The 18,746-nt window shown below is 36.2% G+C and overlaps 4 protein-coding genes across 5 annotated transcripts; all 4 read right to left on the minus strand.

The window, feature by feature from the left end:
• Positions 1-200: 200 nt before the first annotated feature.
• On the minus strand, positions 201-1,451 carry LOC143463131 (C-type Lectin CRL-like). Its single transcript, XM_076961510.1, has 4 exons — positions 1,224-1,451; positions 1,012-1,098; positions 772-925; positions 201-587 (listed from the first exon to the last, which is right to left on the minus strand). The coding sequence occupies exons 1-4, from the start codon at positions 1,354-1,356 to the stop codon at positions 311-313; spliced, it is 651 nt and encodes a 216-aa protein (XP_076817625.1). The 5' UTR covers positions 1,357-1,451; the 3' UTR covers positions 201-310.
• Positions 1,452-3,998: 2,547 nt separating this feature from the next.
• LOC143463350 (putative methyltransferase DDB_G0268948) lies at positions 3,999-5,167 on the minus strand. Its single transcript, XM_076961818.1, has one exon. It carries the CDS (start codon positions 5,137-5,139, stop codon positions 4,246-4,248), a length of 894 nt encoding a protein of 297 aa, XP_076817933.1. The 5' UTR covers positions 5,140-5,167; the 3' UTR covers positions 3,999-4,245.
• A 49-nt stretch (positions 5,168-5,216) lies between these two features.
• On the minus strand, positions 5,217-7,557 carry LOC143463349 (putative methyltransferase DDB_G0268948). The gene has a single exon (XM_076961816.1). It carries the CDS (start codon positions 7,004-7,006, stop codon positions 6,098-6,100), a length of 909 nt encoding a protein of 302 aa, XP_076817931.1. The 5' UTR covers positions 7,007-7,557; the 3' UTR covers positions 5,217-6,097.
• A 198-nt stretch (positions 7,558-7,755) lies between these two features.
• Positions 7,756-13,987, minus strand: LOC143462525 (uncharacterized). 2 transcript variants are annotated; one of them, XM_076960728.1, is made up of 19 exons: positions 13,947-13,987; positions 12,980-13,079; positions 12,806-12,915; positions 12,598-12,696; positions 12,348-12,466; positions 11,931-12,121; positions 11,727-11,813; positions 11,513-11,605; positions 11,321-11,426; positions 11,123-11,212; positions 10,805-10,892; positions 10,534-10,674; positions 10,188-10,327; positions 9,853-9,978; positions 9,175-9,261; positions 8,973-9,070; positions 8,571-8,755; positions 8,305-8,448; positions 7,756-8,193 (listed from the first exon to the last, which is right to left on the minus strand). In XM_076960728.1, exons 3-19 carry the CDS (start codon positions 12,903-12,905, stop codon positions 7,865-7,867), a joined length of 2,223 nt encoding a protein of 740 aa, XP_076816843.1. In that variant the 5' UTR covers positions 12,906-12,915; positions 12,980-13,079; positions 13,947-13,987; the 3' UTR covers positions 7,756-7,864. The 2 variants fall into 2 exon arrangements, with proteins under 2 accessions (XP_076816843.1, XP_076816842.1); XM_076960727.1 differs by having other exon boundaries at positions 12,592-12,696.
• Positions 13,988-18,746: the final 4,759 nt, after the last annotated feature.

The raw sequence follows: 18,746 nt of genomic DNA on the forward strand, positions 1-18,746 counted from the left end.
TTTTTAATAAAATGATCAATAAGATGATAAGAGATGCTGTTTACGGTTCTATATTGTTTACAATCTGTTTTTTGTTACATCACTCTGCAAAAAAATTGTTTCTTAGCCTTTCGCAAAACTGCATCTCTTTTTCGAACTAAGCGTCTTATGTTGCTGGTGAACAAAGTTTTATTTGTTGGGCTCATCTGGTTCATAACTACTCACATATGCATGATGTATTGAATATAACTTCATGAAATTTAGACTTATTAAACGCGATAAATTAGGTTAGAATTAATCTTGGGTAAAAAGAAAAGAATCAGTAGAATGATTAATGATCAGGAAGAATATCAAGAGCTTTCTCACAGAGAGCGTATGCTTTGTAGTGGCATAAGCCATCGTCAGATCGGTAATCTCGGCTTTCGGACCAGATAGCGCCGCAATCCTGCCCTTCCCCATGGTCGTCAGGCTGACGGGAGTTCCAATGAGCATGATCAGTTACCGGCGAACCATCCACCCATTCCCAGGCACCTTCTTCTTCCTTATCAGACAATCCAATCCAGGTGTAATCGATACTGCGTGGCTTCAAAAGTGCGTAGGAAATTTTCCTGCCGACAAGGAGGAATGAAAAAAAACTGTGTATTAGAACTTGTTTATTTGTATCAATCTTGTACGAAATACCTGCGCGCTTGGGAATGTTTTTGACTTTCATTTAACATAAACTGTACAAAACTTGCCATAACTGTAACGCATTATTGGGGTTGTATAATGTACATTTTCCGTATAACTTACAGTCGTATCTGATAGTCCTGGGCACCATGGACGGCCAAATCTCCACCAAGCCTTTGGCATTCCTCTCTAGCAGCTTGCCATGAAAGTGGGCCGACGACAGTGTACTGATAACCGTTAAGAGGAATGTACCATCCAGGATATTTTGAACAAATTTCTTCGAAAAAATATTTAAACTGAATTAAAATTAGGCTAATTTCGGCTTTATTGGAATCAAAGTTTCAAGATGATTCCCATTTTTACCTTGGGTTAAGTAATCCAACACCTGGGCGTTTGCGGTTGTTGCTCTTTTGAGATCTTCGAGTTGTTCGAATATATCCGAAGAAATACCTTAATGTTAAATAAGACAAAAAAAATTTGAAATGGCTACAGGTTAAAGACATGTAAGACTTAAGAAATAAGTTACACGGCAACCCCAGTTACTATACAGACTGAACATTGCACTAAATACTTACGTCTAGAGACTTCTGTTTCAATATAGTCGTCAATGGTACTGCAAATAGAACAATCTTTTTTACCAGCGTCAGAGTGAGAGATCCTTTGTGATAAAATTAAAGCCATTAGACAGGTAATCTTCCTGAAATCCATTTTACAATCAGTTGTATGATATAGTGTAAGGTGTAAGCAGACGATATGCTAAGTCCCTCAGCATCCCAAACACTGTCATGCAATGTTTTGATGTCTGTGGCTTATACAGACGCTTATATAACTTTCAGAACGTGTTTAAATTCCCAAATGTTTGCGGAATGCTTTCGCTATGAATAACACCGTCTGGACATGATTAAAATTCGTGATATAAATCTGAACAGTTCAGACACGAAAAGTTGTATTATTAATGATATTATCTGCTAATAACCGGCAAAAATTATCCCCTTATCACGCGCAACCAATCCAGCTGTCACAATTTTGTCCATATTTGGATTAATGTCGGGATGATGAAGACATTTTTTTTAAGTCAGATGAGTTTTTACACAGCAACTTCTCTGCAAGACCAACAACTAGATTAAAAATTACCTTCGTGAAATGCCAAGATTTTGCTGCAATTAATTGATGAAATAGCATACGTAGATTTTAAGGGCTGCAAAGAATAATCTCTTTGATTCCAACACATACACCTCGACGATATGATGCTATCTTAGAATCCATCGACATCAAATTTCTATTGAACAGGTTTTCATGTGTTGGCTTGAAAGCAGAGTGGTTAGATCGCTGGGCTGGCAATAATGCGGCCTGTGTTCAATATGGTTTAATGCTCCTGGTGAACAGTTTCAAATTCGGCCAAAACGACATAAAAATCAAAAACACCAATAAAAATATGTTTGGTTTTTGAAACTTGCGAAAAGGCTAGCTCAGTAACCGCAGCTCGAGAGATAGGAAACAGAGACTTTCCTCAGGTCTGAGCATAAACATTATGATACCATTACCACATTCTTTGTTAGTGTAAATTAACTTGTGATGCAAAAGTTTTATTGGTGCTCTCCGCAAAATAATGCCCAAATTTTGAATCAAAATAGATTGTTCCTGTATTAACCCTATCCTAACCAGGCTCGCGACTTTACTATTTTAACAGCCCATTCGTCAAGGATTAGCCCATAGGAAAGGGAAAAAGGAATGCACGGATTTAGCCATTGGTATGGGCTGAAAGGAATAATTCCATCTTTTAAAGTAATTATTGTAAGGCTAATCGTGTTGGAATGAGTAATCCATTTTGTCGCATACGGCTATTCTAATGCCCACAAGCCTTATAGATAGCCTGTTAGCAGTCTATGACGCAGTATCCGTTAATACTTTGTGCAAGGCCATTCCAACGGTTGTAACTGCAGTACCAATGCCATTTGCACAGAGAAACCTATGCTATATGCTAAACTAACCAGTAATCACACTGTACTATACTGTAGTTCGTATCAACACAACAGCCTATAGATGTCAATAATGTACAGCAGTAGCCTTCACCGTACAATGACCAGCGATAGTTTCACATAAAATGGATTACTCATTCGAACACGATTAGCCTTTCAACAATTACTTTAAAAGATGGAATTATTCCTTTCAGTCCATACGAATGGCTAATCCGTGCATTCCTTTTTTGCTTTCCTATGGGCTAATCCTTGACGAAGCGGGTGATTTTAACTAGGTGTGGCTGACCCCGCACACACATTTTCAATCGTTAATTACTAGAAAACTATACGTCGTAAAATGATCGGATTTTTACAGGTTAGTAGAAAAATCATCTGGCTTCCTGTATACATCATAATTGTAAAACTAAAGAAAGTGAATTTAGTGTAAATTAACTATTTCTAAAAGTGACACATTTCTAGAAATTTTTCTTGTTACGCCGCTCCCCCGCTGTGCGGAAAACCAGCTGACCGCGAGAAGAGAACGCAAGAGAATAGTTAGTCGAGTTATTGGTGCGTAAATGAGTAATACGCTTCAATGCGGAGAGAGAGCAAAATTATGAAAACATCACAATATCTCAAAAATTACAAAATCCAACTTTATCAAACAAACATGGACAGATTGCTGAACATTTTTTAGGAAAAGTCACCAAATTTCAAGTTTCTACAGCAAACAATGCAACTGTACGCCACGTTTTTCTGTGACTGTGTGCGGGGGAGGCCAAGCCTAGTTAAAGTAGGGTTACGTTAACACATCTCGCAATTAGCTTATCAGCAGGCCATTTCCTCATCTGACAGCAAGGATGTAAGAAGAATATAGAAACCCAACTTAACTTGGAGCTCTATCTCATTCATACTTTAAACCTCAAATCTTCATTGTACTTGTCATGAAACCGCTTCTTCAAGTGTGAATGATGGTTCGTCGCCAGAAAAAAACCGCTAAGCAACTTTTGTATAACAGAACATTTTTTATACGTGTTGTGTGTTGTGCTCACAAAATGTACACATGTATAAACTATGATACAAAAGAACAGAAAACATGGCTGCAAGTCTTACAACAAATGCACCTTGAGCATTGATATTGTTTTCTCGCTCGGGGTCACCAGCCACTTCAAATATTATGCACCGAAATAATTATTGTTTATATAACCAACTTGGCCTTTAATAGACAAAAAACCTTAAGAAATGCATCGTTATTGATGGGATAATAATTAATATACATAGATATTAACAAATAACCAACATTTCAGCAACTCATAAGCGATTTATCGTTACAAATGGTTAACAAACAAACGAATGGTTAACAAACAAACCTATATGAGTTACTGAAATACTTTATATATATATATATTTTATATTTGGATAAAAAAGTAAAACCACATGAAGAAATACATAGTTCATTCAGTGTTTAAAAAATAAGGACAATAAATTTCATTTTTACCAGTTAAATGTTTGCTGCCAGACAACCCAAGCGAAAAATAATTCCATTTGCAATATTAATAAAATTGGTATAGGTTAAGTCTTAAAAATGACAATGAAATTGTACAATCCATAAAGGACATCTTATGCCATGCTATGATGATTAAGTTCCTTTCTTAGTAAAAAGAAAAATATTAACTTCAAACTTGACTTGTAATTTTGTCTCATGCTCTGGCTTCAAGTCCCATATCCGTTCCACTTTTTTAATCAAGGCTTCCAGTAAATTATAGTCGTCCTGGTTGTCTAAAAGAACATCAGCAAACCACTCCCTAATTGATTTTTTTCGCTTTAGCAACTCGTGATACTTCGCCGAGGATCTAAAGAAACCACGAAGTTGATCTATTGACCAAATTTTAGTCAGTATTAAACTTTTGTGTTTTGTTTTTGTGAAAGGAATTGACTGATAAAAGTGGTCACCATACACGGAACCGCGTACTTGTTTCTCACGCTCCGCGTCATGGTTGGGTCCCAGGTAAATAAGTTTTGCAAGCAAATCATTGGTGACCTTTATCAGGTCATCATTTTTGTCTCCAACTGGATGAACTTCAGAAAACCAGTATCCGAACTCGGTGAAACATCCCGAAGGCTTTAGAACACGCTTAACTTCGTCAAAAAACTTCGGTAAGTCAGACCAGTGAATAGAAGATCCACAGGTTATCAGATCAACACTTTGTTCCGCAACGTTCAGTTCTTCGGCTTTGCCTACAAGATACGTGATATGTTGATGAGTGTTTTGTTCCGTTGCCAGACGAATTTGTTCCTCGCAAATATCAACTCCTACAATTTTATTGAAATGTGCGGATAATAAATCCGTCGCTTGACCGCTTCCACAACCGACATCGACCATAAAATCAAATTTCTTTGTGGCATCGGGATTGTCTTGCTGATTTCGCAAATATTCCAAGACGACTTTTGCTACTTCTTCAGAATATTTCGGGCGAAATCGTAAATACGCTTCAGCCACATCTTTTTGGTTATAAAAAATATCCGTTTCCATTGTTATTTCTGGTAAAAATACCTAGACCTCTACCAAACAGGTGAGAGTTGTGATTGGCTAAAATCTGTTTCAAAATATTTAAAAAAATTAATGGTTGCTTTATGGTATAAAATCACAAAAAATATTACGCAAGTGTTGCATCGTTATACCCATTTGTATAGCATTCCAAACAGTTAACTATTTTATAACAGGTATCTTGCTTAACTAAGTAGCCTAGGGTGGAAAAAGTGAAGAAACGGAATAATCCGATGACGCGAGAAACTGAAAATGGCCTTAGTCAGCTACAACAGCAATAGGCCAACAAGTTTTACATTAATAATTGAATCAACATACAAAGTACGACTGCACAGCATCTTCTTACTAAGAAGAAGTTTAAACTAAGGATCAGGTTGATAGGGCAAGCACCGCCAAAATTGATTTACTAACAAGTCTATCTCTTTTTAAGGAGGCGTCAAACACCTAAGACTAAGATCTTTATGAATTTGTTGGACGTCCTACGTAGGGCTTTAAAAAACATGTTTAGACCAATCAGAATGCAGCATGGTTGTAGTTGTTTTCTAGCCTGGGAAATACTCTAGCAGTTGGCGTGCTTCAATGTCCCAGGTCGCGGGCAGAATTATGCCAAAAATTAGCATGAAACTAGATAACACTGAGTTTTTTTAGACCAAAAATTCTAGTGTTTTTTGCGCCTCTGTAAAAAAGGTTTGAGTCATGTTTTTTTGATGGCATTTTATGGAATGGTAGTTCAAAGCTTACTAAATTGACATGCAAAATTCCAGAGAGCCCAATGGAGGATTTTTTGAGTAATCAGTCTTTTAGTAAATATACTGTATAATAAAACAAACAAAAATTTTATGGCATTTTTTGGTGTTTGACGCCACCTTAAGATACGGGCTTCGGAAACGAAAAAGCAGAAGTTATGCAAGTTAGTAGGCTATATGGCATATCTAGCAACGAGTCAAGCCTTATCAACAACGGAAAGTAACAAATAAATGTCCATTTCCGCTTTCAATTCTACTTGATCTTGGTCTTCCAAATTCCAGATTTTCTTCACTTTCCGGCTGACAATATCCAACAAATCGAAATTGTCTTCATCTTTGTCGAGAACATCAGAGAAGAAATTCTTCAGCTCTTCTTTTCCTTTTTCCAGGGCACGCGTCATCACACTGGAGGAGACAAATCCCAAAAAGTCGTCAAGGGACCAAGTGAGAATCATCGAGATGTCGTCATTTCGTTGCTTGTTTGGAAATGGGATTGCGTTGAAGACGTCATCGTATATTTTAACTTCGGCTTTCCCGAAAGCCGGCTTTTCACGGACCCACTCTTTTAAACGGTGACCCGTCAAACCAGTGTGCAACAGCTCAGTGAAAATGTTGGTAGTAGCTCGGGCTTTGTCTTCATTTTTCATACCGGTGGGATAAATCTCGGTAAAACCGTAAGCAAAAACGGCCAGGCATCCAGAAGGTTTCAAAACACGTAAAACTTCTTGAAAAAACTTCGGCAAGTTAAACCAATGAGCAGCTGTTCCGCAGGCTACCAGGTCGACGCTGTGGTCTTCAAATGGCAGTTCTTCGGCTTTACCAACAAGATAACTGATATTCTCGTGTGTGTTTTGCTTATTTGCGCATTGAATTTGTTTTTCACAAATGTCCACTCCCACAATTTTTTTGAAGTGTGTCGCAAATAAGTTTGTGCCTTGTCCACTTCCACAGCCAACATCAACCATCAGATCGTGTTTTCGTTGCGAGTGTTTCTTGTAATGAGCGTCTAGGTATTTCATAACCGCCTCGGCTACTTCCTCAGTGTACTTTGGTCGAAATTTCAAATAATTTTCTGCTATTTTATCCTCGTCGTAAAATCGATCCATTTCCGAGTGAAGAACACAACTTTTAACAACCCATTTCTTGTACCTAACCAAAATTATTCCATGAGAATGGAAAGGTCGTTTTGCAAAACAAACACCACCATTAAACGGTTACTGCAATGCAAAGTTAACTATTAGCTAGCAAAGCTACGTCTCTGAACAAATAAAACTTCCAATCTCTTTACAGTCCAGCAAATCAACTTATTTCGCTTATTGGCTATGCATTGAGTTACCTATACTTTTCATGTTAACACAGCGCAGAGTTGCTTGCTGTGCTTGAATCTGGTTGCTAAATATGATTGTTAGGCACTGCTGCTACTACAGTAACTACATAAAAGTTCTAAAACTCAAATCAAACACTTTGTTTGCATTGTCTTGCGCACTCAAGCTAAATAATGAAGAAAGCAAAGCGCAGCTGCGTACCTTGTAGCTGGGACACACAGCACGTCAGCGTGCCCAGCCATTGGTTCAGGCAGCGACGCCAGAATGACGATGTAAGAACAAAAACATAGGCGTCGACTATAATGACAAGGAAGCGTTTTGAGACTGCAACTGCATGGAACGAGGATTATCATCATGACGTAGGGTGTTCATCTTAGCCTAGCGTCACGACCACAGTGTGTTTTAACTTCTGTAATATTTCCTAAAATTCTAAGAAAATATTGATATGTTACTAATGATTAGTGGGCTTTAAATAATCCACTTCTAATTTGTTAAAATGCTGATGCCCTTTCAACCACGGACAAAAAAAATTCCTTCAAACGTTTGCTTTTAATTGAAAGCCAAAACGGTGCACCCAAGTAAATTACACATCTTATTCAGAAATAGCAGTTTTTGGTCCATTAATTTCGACAAAATGGTTCATTCCTTTAGTTGTTTTTCGTTTTTTCTAGATTTAGTGCTCTTCTTTGTTTTGCCGTGTGCTTTATCTTTCCTCACAGAGCGATTTTTGGGTTTGGGTTTTGTCTGAACCGGCTTAGTTGGTGTCGCTTCATCACCTGGGGTTGCTTTGCGTTTAGGTTTCGACTTTGGTTGAGAAGGTTTCTTATTGTTGGTCTTCTTCGCCAAATAAGCGTTGATGTTTCGTTTTTTCTCTGACAATCCTGTTAAAGGCCGCACGATGGCGCCCGGCTTCTTTTTTCTTTTCTGGTATTTCTTTAATTTCTGCATACTTATTTTGGTACCTTTATCTGCAAGACGTCAAATCGTATGACTGGTTGATGTGGTCAGTATGATTTTTAGCCAAATAAAATTGAAATTGTCTTTTGCGGAACCGGAACTATAAAAGTAAGGTCACTCACCTGATTTGGAAGAATCACTTTTCTTTTTATTTGCAGCTTGCTTCGTCTTTTTCTTCGGAATTTCCTCAGCTCCGTCGTCATTTGGTCGCTTTTTGGAAGCAATCAGTGGTTTCTCACCAGAAGTATCTTTTGTGATTTCATTATCTGAAAGTTTATAAATTAGTTCAATTAATGAATTTATCATAGCTAGCAAATATTATGGTAAGTACTTCTCCAAAAAATGTGTCTCAAACATTTTTAAAAATTACACCCAGAAGACTACACACCTGAAAAGGGACCACTTTCCGATCCGATTCCCTCGTCTGATTCCATTTCATCGTCGAGATCAGGTTTTGGTATTTGATTTGAGAACTTCTTCAGTTTCGCCACATAGAAGCCATCCATGTTATGGGTGTGAGGATAAAACCGGCGTGTCAGTTTCATGCTTGGGTGGAAGCGATACTGACGATATCTGTAGTGAACAGTAAAACATTTTACATTTAAACTTGTTGACAACTCACTGACTATCAAAATTTCAATTGTCTATAGCCCTGTCATAGCAGCCAGCAAGTGTTTAAATGTAAATCTTTAGCGTCTTGTAAAAAGTAAAAAAAAAATTTCAAAATGGTTTAGGTATGCAAGTCTTTGAAAATGTTTGAACCACGTAAGAAATTAACATATAATAGCACCTGTGAAATCCTTCAACTCCAAACTCCAAGCCAGTTTCGACCAGTTTGACATTTCGTTTTTTAAGGGCATAATTCACCACTTCTTCATTTTCCTCAACCTGTGTACAAATCAAATTGTAAATCATGTTTAAACTGCTGCATAGGTTAATAAGAGAAGTGTAGTAATTGTGTTATTAGTGTAAGGCTAGACACGACAACTTACCATGACAGAACAGGTGCAGTAGACAATATATCCTCCGTTTGTTGCAAGGGCATTACATGAATCGATTGCAGCAAGGATGAGTTCTTTCTACAATGCAAAGCAGTATAGTCAAAACCTTTTATGCACAAACATATTATACTCTTCCAAAATGTAATATCTTTATAACTCGAATAGAGTGAAAGCTCGTTAACTTAACTTTGCTTAACTCAAAATTTCAGAAACTAAACTGGTCTCAGCAAGATGCCTTATTAAACACAGGTAAACAACTGTTGCTAAATCGATTCTGAAAATCTCTAACTTGAAACTTCTGGGATCTCAAAGTGTTTTTGTCAGCCCATAAAAATAGGATTTAGTTCAAAGGTCACTCATGACATTCTACAGCTGTCTTTTTGTGCATTACGTAACTGAAGAATATAATTGGCACAATACTGTTAACACAATGTAAATGTAGGTTCTGGCCTGTTTTTCACGAGTAATTTGGAGAAATCTAATCAAGTTTGGATAACTTGCGTCCGTTTAGCTTCGGCATAATGCGCTTCCACAATCTCATATTTTGTAACGAACTAACACATAAAGGTTATTTATAGGAATTGACTTAAACCTACTTGGATTGTCTTTATTTATAAACCTCAGCTTATTTTTAAAAAAAAACTTATTCTTCTGTTTGAATTAAGTTACCTGCATATGCGAGCAGTGAGCAATGTCCGTTTCATCCTTGTTTGTCTTAACTGAGGGATCTTTTGCAATCACACCAGTCCCACTGCATGGAGCATCCAGCAGCACTCTTGAGAAGTTTCCCATGATCTGGTTACAAAGAAGAAGCAAAATACACAAAAACATAATAACAGTAACTTGTACCAGAAAATTTAACTTTAATTTAATAACGAATAAAATATGTGATGATGATCATTATCAACATCATCTCTTAGATTGAGCTCTAAGTACTGTAACTTGGTGTTTGTTCGTATGCAAGTTCATTCACAGATTAACAATAGGTTCAAATTATGACACACCGCTGGAAAAGATCTCCCATCATAATTCGACACAACTGTGTTGCTGATCCCCATCCGGTGCAGGTTGCCCACAACAGATTTAAGTCTGGCTTTATTTACATCATTGACAAAGATTAAACCGCTATTTTTCATCAGCTGTGCTGCAAAGATGACACATTTTATTGATAAAAAGGTAAGAACTTTTTAGAGATCATGACTTTTTGAGACTAACTACTATTAGTTTTCGGCTGTTGATGCAAATGTATCAACTGTTGGAGAAATTTAAGAGGTCGTTTCGGTCCCAAAGAAAAATACTGAGTGCATTATATACACAATTACACATAGTGTAAGGTGTAAACATATTTACCAATGTAAGTTGTTTTCCCTCCTGGAGCAGCACACATGTCCAAAATTCTTTCACCAGCTTGAGGAGCAAGCGCCATTACAGGAAGAAAACTGGATGCGCCTTGGATCATGTAGTGACCGGCTAAATACTCAGGGGTGGCACCTGACGGAAAACAGAAAGAATCGGTAGGGATTTGCCCACTTGTAACAACAAACAATCATGCCTTTGCTGTGAGCAATGAAAATCAAGAGTTTTAAAATAAATCAGAAAAAGGAAAGAGATCCTCGTTTACCAACGGGCACAGGGGAGTCATAAACAACTAGGCCGACTTTTGTCCATTTTCCAAGTGGATCAAGATTTACACCTCGTGTAATTAATGCCTGTAAACAGTACAAAGTTTTACTAGATGTCTAGAAGGTAAAACCATTAAAAATTCAATGTTTGCACGTGAATATTCGTAAGGAACAGCCAGTCTCAGAATCTCACCCAGATGTCATCAATGGTATATGACAGTGGAATAAGTCATCACAGACCACTATCGGTATGAAGTTTCAATAAAAAGTAGGAAATACATTTTTCTATTTGTGGTGCTTATCTTAACGCATTTTACCTGAGCAAGGTCTCTTCTCTTTGTCTTTAAAGAATTTGTTCGAATTGTAATTGGCCGACTTACTTCATTCGATTCCAAAAATGCAATCAGCTGAAACAATAAACAATAACCAATATTAAAGACAAGCCTCACATAAGGATTTAAGAAAACTGGAATCTAGAAATTTTCAAGTCGAGTAGAGCAATTGAAAAGACCAACCTCACTTAATGGAAACATTTCAATAAATTTTGTCAGTAGAAATTCGTTATAACTGTAGTATGTGCAGAGGTCTTTCTTCAGGACGTCCATGTACTCCATTCGTTTTCTTCAAGAGGCAAAACCAGTAAGAATTAGACAAATTTAACAGAAATATATATTTCAGTCAAGATAATTTTATGCAAACGCTCTTACCTTGTTGGGTCTCCACGCTTTCGCAGGTCTGACAAAACAGTTGTCACATCCTTGATTCTCTGATGAACTGCTTCTAATCCAAGGGGATGGCTTTGTAAAATGGGGTTACGGAATAAAACAAGCATCTCATAAGTTTGATTACAAACTACATAATTTCATATGTCAGCTTATTGTATGGAATATTCTAAATTAATCTAAAACATGGAAAAGGATATTTTCTTTTTCTATTTCCTGTCCACTTGGAAGAACAAAGGTTTCAGTTTCTCCGATGTTAGTTTGCAGATTTCCCTCTTGGATCGCCCTGTGAAGTTCATTTTTCATCAAAGCTACTTAAAACAATCATGAATAACAAACATTTACGATAACAAAGAGTTGCCAGCCACAAAATAAACTAGTACCAAGAAGTTTAAAAGCATACTTGTTGATCTGAGCTTTTTTGGCTTCAATTGCTTTCGTTTTTTTCTCAATGGGAAGCTCATCATCATTTGAGAGTATTTCGTCATCCGATGATAAATCTTCCTCTTCATCCGGCTGCATCTCAGCAAGAACCTGTTCTTTAATCTCTGCAGCAGGGTCATCGTCCGACATACCATCAAAGTCATCTCCAATCTGATTAAAAATATCGTTACCAATTTTGAAACCTAAACAAATACATAGCTTTCAAATCCAGTGCAAGTATAGAAATACCAACACCAATAAGACCTGTTGTGCACACTAGTAACATAAAACGATAACAATAGAATGACACAGGTACGCAATAAACAAATACAACAGTCTTGTCAACCAGAAAGCATAAAAATATTGGATGCTGAATGAAACTAAAAGATGTATGTACCATATCATTATCACTATCGCTGTCTGATAGCAGTTTAAGGCCTTTGGCTTCTATTTCTTCTTCAACAACATCGGCTTGTGGTGCTGGACCATTTTGCCCAATAGCCTCCACATCGTTTTCTAGTAAATCATTGTATATTACAAGTTAATTTTAATTTACTATCTACTGCTTGCATATGGCCAAAAATGAAATCGAAAGCATATTGGAAGAAATAAAAACGCTGTAGTAAGAACATAATGTATACCAGTACCACTTGGTGAAAGCAAGTCTTCTTTGAGCTTCTTTTTGAGCTCTCTCATCTTTTGTCTTTTTTTTGCCCGACTTGCATGTTGTTTGTTTGATATTTTTTCTATTGAAAAACGTAAAAAGTTTAATATCAGAAACCGTTAATATTCCATAACATTTAATTATTAAATGCAAATTCCGTCAACATAATACAGTGATGAAGCAGAAATGACCTTTCCATTCCTCTGGCATAAACAAGTCTTTCTGGCGCTTTGCTTTCCTGCCGGGGCCACGGACATGCTTCTTCTCTACATCACGGTGGTGTCGTCCCATCTTTTATTTTCTTAAACAGAATATCTGGTTAGCAGTTATGGGCTGAACAATAAAAAATAACGTGCATTACTAACTTGAGTTTCTTTTGCTTTGTCCAAAATCTGTTCATAAAACGGTTTGATGGTGCTGCTCCTAGGGGCTTCTCTTTTGACAAGGTATTTGTCTTTGTTTACCCTGCATATACAATGTGAACTGAAGCAAGTTTGCAGTAAAATTTATACATTTAAAAAATCATAATACTTCGCCTATTATACAGGAGAAACTCATTAACTTGGAGTTGAAAGGACCAATTAAATAAGTTTTAGTTTTTAGTTATCCAAACTTGGCAAAATTGGTGGCAAATAACCTGAAAATGTAATAGAGGGATAGGTCTAATTAAAATACAGATGTCTTTATAGTAATCACTTCCCAATGCATTTTCTAGTGAATCCTTTTTCATCAAAAGACTAAAATTTGTTTGATCTAAAAGCAGCATTTCACAGTGAGTATGATAATGGCATTGAATGTAGTAGCAGTCACCTAGACTAGCCTACAAAGCAGGGTTATGGAACCAGAGTTAGGGTCGAAGGAATTTTGGGTCAGTAGAGTCGAAATTATAGAGTTGAAATTGCCCTGACTCCAACTGCAGACAGAGTGCGTAGGACTGTCTTCTAGCGTGCGCAGCAAAGCGTATGGCATATGCAATTAAATAAAGTTACCGTGACAACTTCCTATTTTCAGCACTTCTAGTTGTGGTCCCATAATTAAAATAAAGGTGACATAATGCGAAGTTAAAAGAACTCTTAATCAAAGAAAGAATCAGACTTATCAGGCATAGTTAAATGTCAGCCATTGCATTTAAACAAAAATTCATCAAAGCCTTGTTTAGCCAAAATACTAGTATAGAAGTGGTTTATCATGTATCGTATTTTTTTTCAAGCCACTACGATTTCACAGCATATCAAAACACATTACAAATGCTGTTTTCTCAGCAAATCTACCTGCAACCTTAATCACATTTAAGCCAACAAAAACTTACTTGGACTGCAGATAAATACTTACAGGCAATAGATTGCAACAGACAAAAAGTAAAATCCAAAAGCGGCAGATCCAGTCAAAAGGTCATAGAAATTAATGAAGCGGCTCTGATGGTACCTTCTTGCACTTTGCAATCGTCTAACAAGTAACTTTTTTGTAAGTCTTGTATTCTTTGGAATGATGCTTCTTTCTTCTGAAGTGTGTAAGTTATCTTTCACTTTCGATGCTCCTTTACCCATTACCAACTCACCACATTGTAAGATTTTAGCATAAATGGCAACTATCTATAGACAAAGCTGAAGTATCATACATAACATTGGCAGATTTCGTTTAAATACATTAATTTACTTTAATCAAATGATGAACAAAATAGTTTTAAAGTTAATACAATAATTCACAGTATATAGCCTATTCAAGAACCACAATGCTAGTGCAGATGGCAATTCCATGAGCAAAACAAAATCTTTATATATTGCTTATGTTAAGACTAGTTTTTGTGTTACATAAAAAGTTTGACTAAAAGTACAAGTTTACATTCAACAAAAAGCAAATTCTGCATTTCAATCACACATGTTTGCAGAGATTATCAGCACAGACATCACAGAAACTGCAGGCTATATGGACATTCTGAAACTTGGTAATTGGTCAATTTATAGGTAGCCCATGTTTCTTGCTTAGATTATTAAGGCCCTAACCAGAGCGCATTCCATGTAGATCATGAAAAATATGTTCAGCATAATCGGCTGTCAAGTGACATAAAGTAGGAAAATTCCGAGTGAACCTTGGTGCTTGGTAAAGCAATACCAAAACCTCCAGTACAACAGGAAGCAGTGTCATATATTTGTCAATCACTTGCAATCGGTTGGGAAAAACAAAGAAGTAACAAATTTCGAATAGTTTTATTAAAAATGACATAACATTACAGTTTTACAGCAATAACTTAAGCTTTTGATATGATATTGATATGATTTGAATGGAAAATATCACCGTTATGTCATGTGCATAATGTCTCAATTGTTTCTCAAAGCTAAGGTAAATAACAGTAGGAAGGTAAATGTGCTTGTTATTTATTTCATTTTCAATCATCATATTCAATTTAAGTCGCTGTCAGTATTTAAAAATTCAAACGTACCCTATACGGTAGCCAACTTTTCGATAGACAATAAGTACTGCACTTGCTATCAATAACATGGCATTTTACCATAGCAGATTTTTTCATACACAAGCTCTGCAATAAAATTCAGACTCAAGCAGAGAAAAGTGCAAAAAGAAAAGACATTTACAAAAGCAGTAACCCCGCAAAAATTTAAAGAAACAGAAAGGATAAATTAATGTGCAAGTGTGCGAAAAAAGAGCTCTCGAACTTGTTTCTTTTCTGAGATATTGCAGTTTTTTTGCTGGACATTTAAACTTCATTTTAGGCTTGAAAATTTTTTGTTGAGTTAGGTGAGTTTGATGCTCGTATGGAAAGAAAATGCACACATTGGTGCACAACATAACTACCTGGTGCACAAAATGATTGAATAAAGTTTCTTTGTAAGCTAAGTAATTCCCAAACATCAATATTTGGTGTACACTCGTACATACCGGTGCACACTTTTTTTGCCTAATGGTGCACACCAGTCTACTAAAATTACACTGTCTGGTATAGACAAAAAAATACGTTCCACATGTGTTTGATATGATGGAACCTCTAGGTACTGTATATACTTAGAGAACTGAAATTTGGTATACAGTTAAAAGAATCGTGCTCACTACCTGCAAAAAAACATTAAATTGGATCAAAAGTTAATATAAAATAAGTGATTTTTGGAAAAATTCTGACATTAGCCATGACCCCTTCCGTGCACTGCTGGCTATACCTGATACTATCAGTCTGTCTGCTAAAAAATTGCTACCAATCATGTAAAAATACAAACAAGCTAAGTCCACAATTGATTAAATGCATACAAATTTAGCTAAATGTACATAATTGTGCTCATTAACGCCCCTCAAGTGAATTACTGAATATAGGCTAATTATAATTTGTAACCGAACTTAAGTGCGCTCTTGCTCAAATCTACAGACCGGCGGATAACAAGTTCCGCGGCCACTTAAACCCAAGAATCATCAAATTATTTTTTACTTGAAAAATTTGAAATACGGCTAAATAATCTTGCAATTTTTTACGGCATCACAGAACACAGTGAGTCCACATACAAATAACACTCTAGCAACCTGTTGGACTGATAACTTTTAACACCATGCTGGCTCATAGAAATCTTATGTCAAAAGAACCAAAGTCGCTATGCTCTCTATTAACTAGATATTTCTATGATCTTTGAAAAGAACGACAGAATGTGTTAAAATTGTAGATGCCTATTCAGCGAAAAACGAAATCATAGTCAGTTCGAGCAAAGATTACTAAGAAAAATCTTAAACTACTTAGTAATCTTTGGTTCGAGGCAAGAAGCACCGTCAAAAGTTATCACTGAATTATATTACCATCTTTTCGTTGGTAAATCCAAAGAGATTTAAACACATGAGTAGAAACTTCTCTTTTGCGCATGACGTCATGTTTGTTTCTTTTATTCTCTTGGAGCATATTCTACTTTCTCCACGGTCACGGTTCACTACATAACAATAAACATCCAGACGACGATAACGATTTTCAGATCTGTTTGCTGCTGGAACAGATTAGTCTTATTATTAGGGTGCAGTTATTGGGATCCATTGGGTGTTAATTTTAATTGAAATTAATTATTAAAATCAGGTGAGAGTTTTAGGTTCAGCAATTAACTTATTTTCAGTTCCTTGAACTGATAATGCTGCTGTTTTGTATCAAGGCATGGCTTAGCCTACTTGAGTTGCGCGGGAAGATTTTTTCGTTCACCACATTTATCTTCGACCAGGCAATTAGCAACTAAACTCATTACTCATTAGCATAGGCCTTATGTTGCAGGTGTTGTGTCATTAAAATAGGCTACTGAAAGTCTGATTTCAGATCTTGTTATTGTGGTGCAGTTGTTGGGATCTAATGGATGTCAACTTGAAGTTAATTATTGAAATAGATTGTGACCCAGAAGACGATGCAGCAAACTTCATGTAAGATACGATATGCCTATTAATCAATTAGCCAACTGCTGTTGAGCTTGTCCTGTATGGCGGTCACCCAGAGTGTACGTTCTCGCCAATTTATAATAAACAGCCAAGCAAAACAACAAATTAATGTAAGTCGTAACGAGTATTTGAAGTAATACTGTACTGATATATTGATGTCATTTAATCTGATAATGAAAATATTTATTTGCAGATGTGGACAATGTTTGCACAAGTAATGAAACTTTGCTGGCTCATCAAAAAACTGCTCACGGTATAGGGTCAATCGGCGCTATTGCGGCCATGGCGCTTTTGCGGCCGGTAAAATTGTTTCTGAAATTACCGAAAAATTTTACAACGAAAATTTTTTTTTTTTAATTAGCCTCATCTAATATTCCTAATAAACAACTCTAGAAAATTTCATGGAGTTACTCCAAGTAAAACGTTTGTTATTACCCTTAGAACGTGACTACCTCAAACAAAGACCAGAACGATATGAAAAACTTCAAACAAATTTTTTTCACTCTGCAAACTAAACTCTTGTTTCTCCGGCAAATGTTGCTCTTTTTTCATTCTTTTTTCGCACACGAGTAACTGTATCCTTCTTCTGTGTATGTATAAAAATTTTAGATTTCTATGTGTGTTTTTTCAATGTTTTTTTTTTATTTTTCTGTGTGTCATCACAATTACAAAACAACCCCCAAAATGCGGACAGCATAACGTGGCCATTCTCGTTTATGAATTCCTTTGTTTGCACGCGATTTTTTGCTTACTTTAGTCTACTTGTGCAATATGGAGTTACCAAGTAAGAAATCAAGGAACTTTTATGATCAAGTAACGCTAAATGCAGCTCTTTCAGCTATTTGCAAAAAGGGAAAAGAGGTCCGGCTGAACAGTCATGGGTAGCTTGTGATTTCTGGGACCATACCAAATACACCAACCTCAATATCGAGGTGAATGAAATTGAAAACGTGCAGTGGTATTGTGATATGTGTGTATGAAAATGGTGCTGATAAAATGTTTTTCGGTTCTTCTTTCATTAGCATCGATTTTTAAGAAGTATTTTCTTGAATTGTTTCTTGTCGCATGAAATAAACAAATACATTATCAGAAAACATGTTGTACCATGAATTTTTATCATGTACACGAGTATAAGCTTGCCGCCTTATTCCTTTGAAATTTTTCTTGTGCTCGATGCAGGCTAAGCGTAATGACTTACTTTTAATTTTGCATTACACTGTAAACATATGATAATCGTTACAATTAAGTTACGCTTTTAGGATATGCGAGGTATACTAAAAACGTTTAAAACTTGTCCCGTCCATTATATAAATGCAAAAGTAAAAACGAATCGTAGTGGTTGCGCATCGTTTTACACAAACCAAGTTACCTGAACATTCTTCTCCCTTATTATTACAATATTTATACATCCATATATTTATTATACAGTTATTCGATGAATCAATGAATAAAAGCAATTTATTTTGCATTGCTTTTAACTCCAATTTCTTCTTCAGTTTTGCACACAACAAACCGCAATTCTGTAAAAGGCTAAATTCTTCATAAAAATACGTCCGCAAAAGCAGGGAAATGCGGACGTATTTATGGAGATGTGTGACCGCATTTGCAAAGAGTGTCCGCAATAACCCGGAAAAAGTAGTCTTGGAAGAAATCCTTTTGCTCCGTTTTTGAATCAGTTGAAATAAAATAAAATTATAGTAAAAAAGTAAATTAAATTCTGCACAA

The sequence above is a fragment of the Clavelina lepadiformis genome, chromosome 6, assembly GCF_947623445.1.
Source record: "Clavelina lepadiformis chromosome 6, kaClaLepa1.1, whole genome shotgun sequence".
In the NCBI taxonomy this organism is placed as follows: domain Eukaryota; kingdom Metazoa; phylum Chordata; class Ascidiacea; order Aplousobranchia; family Clavelinidae; genus Clavelina; species Clavelina lepadiformis.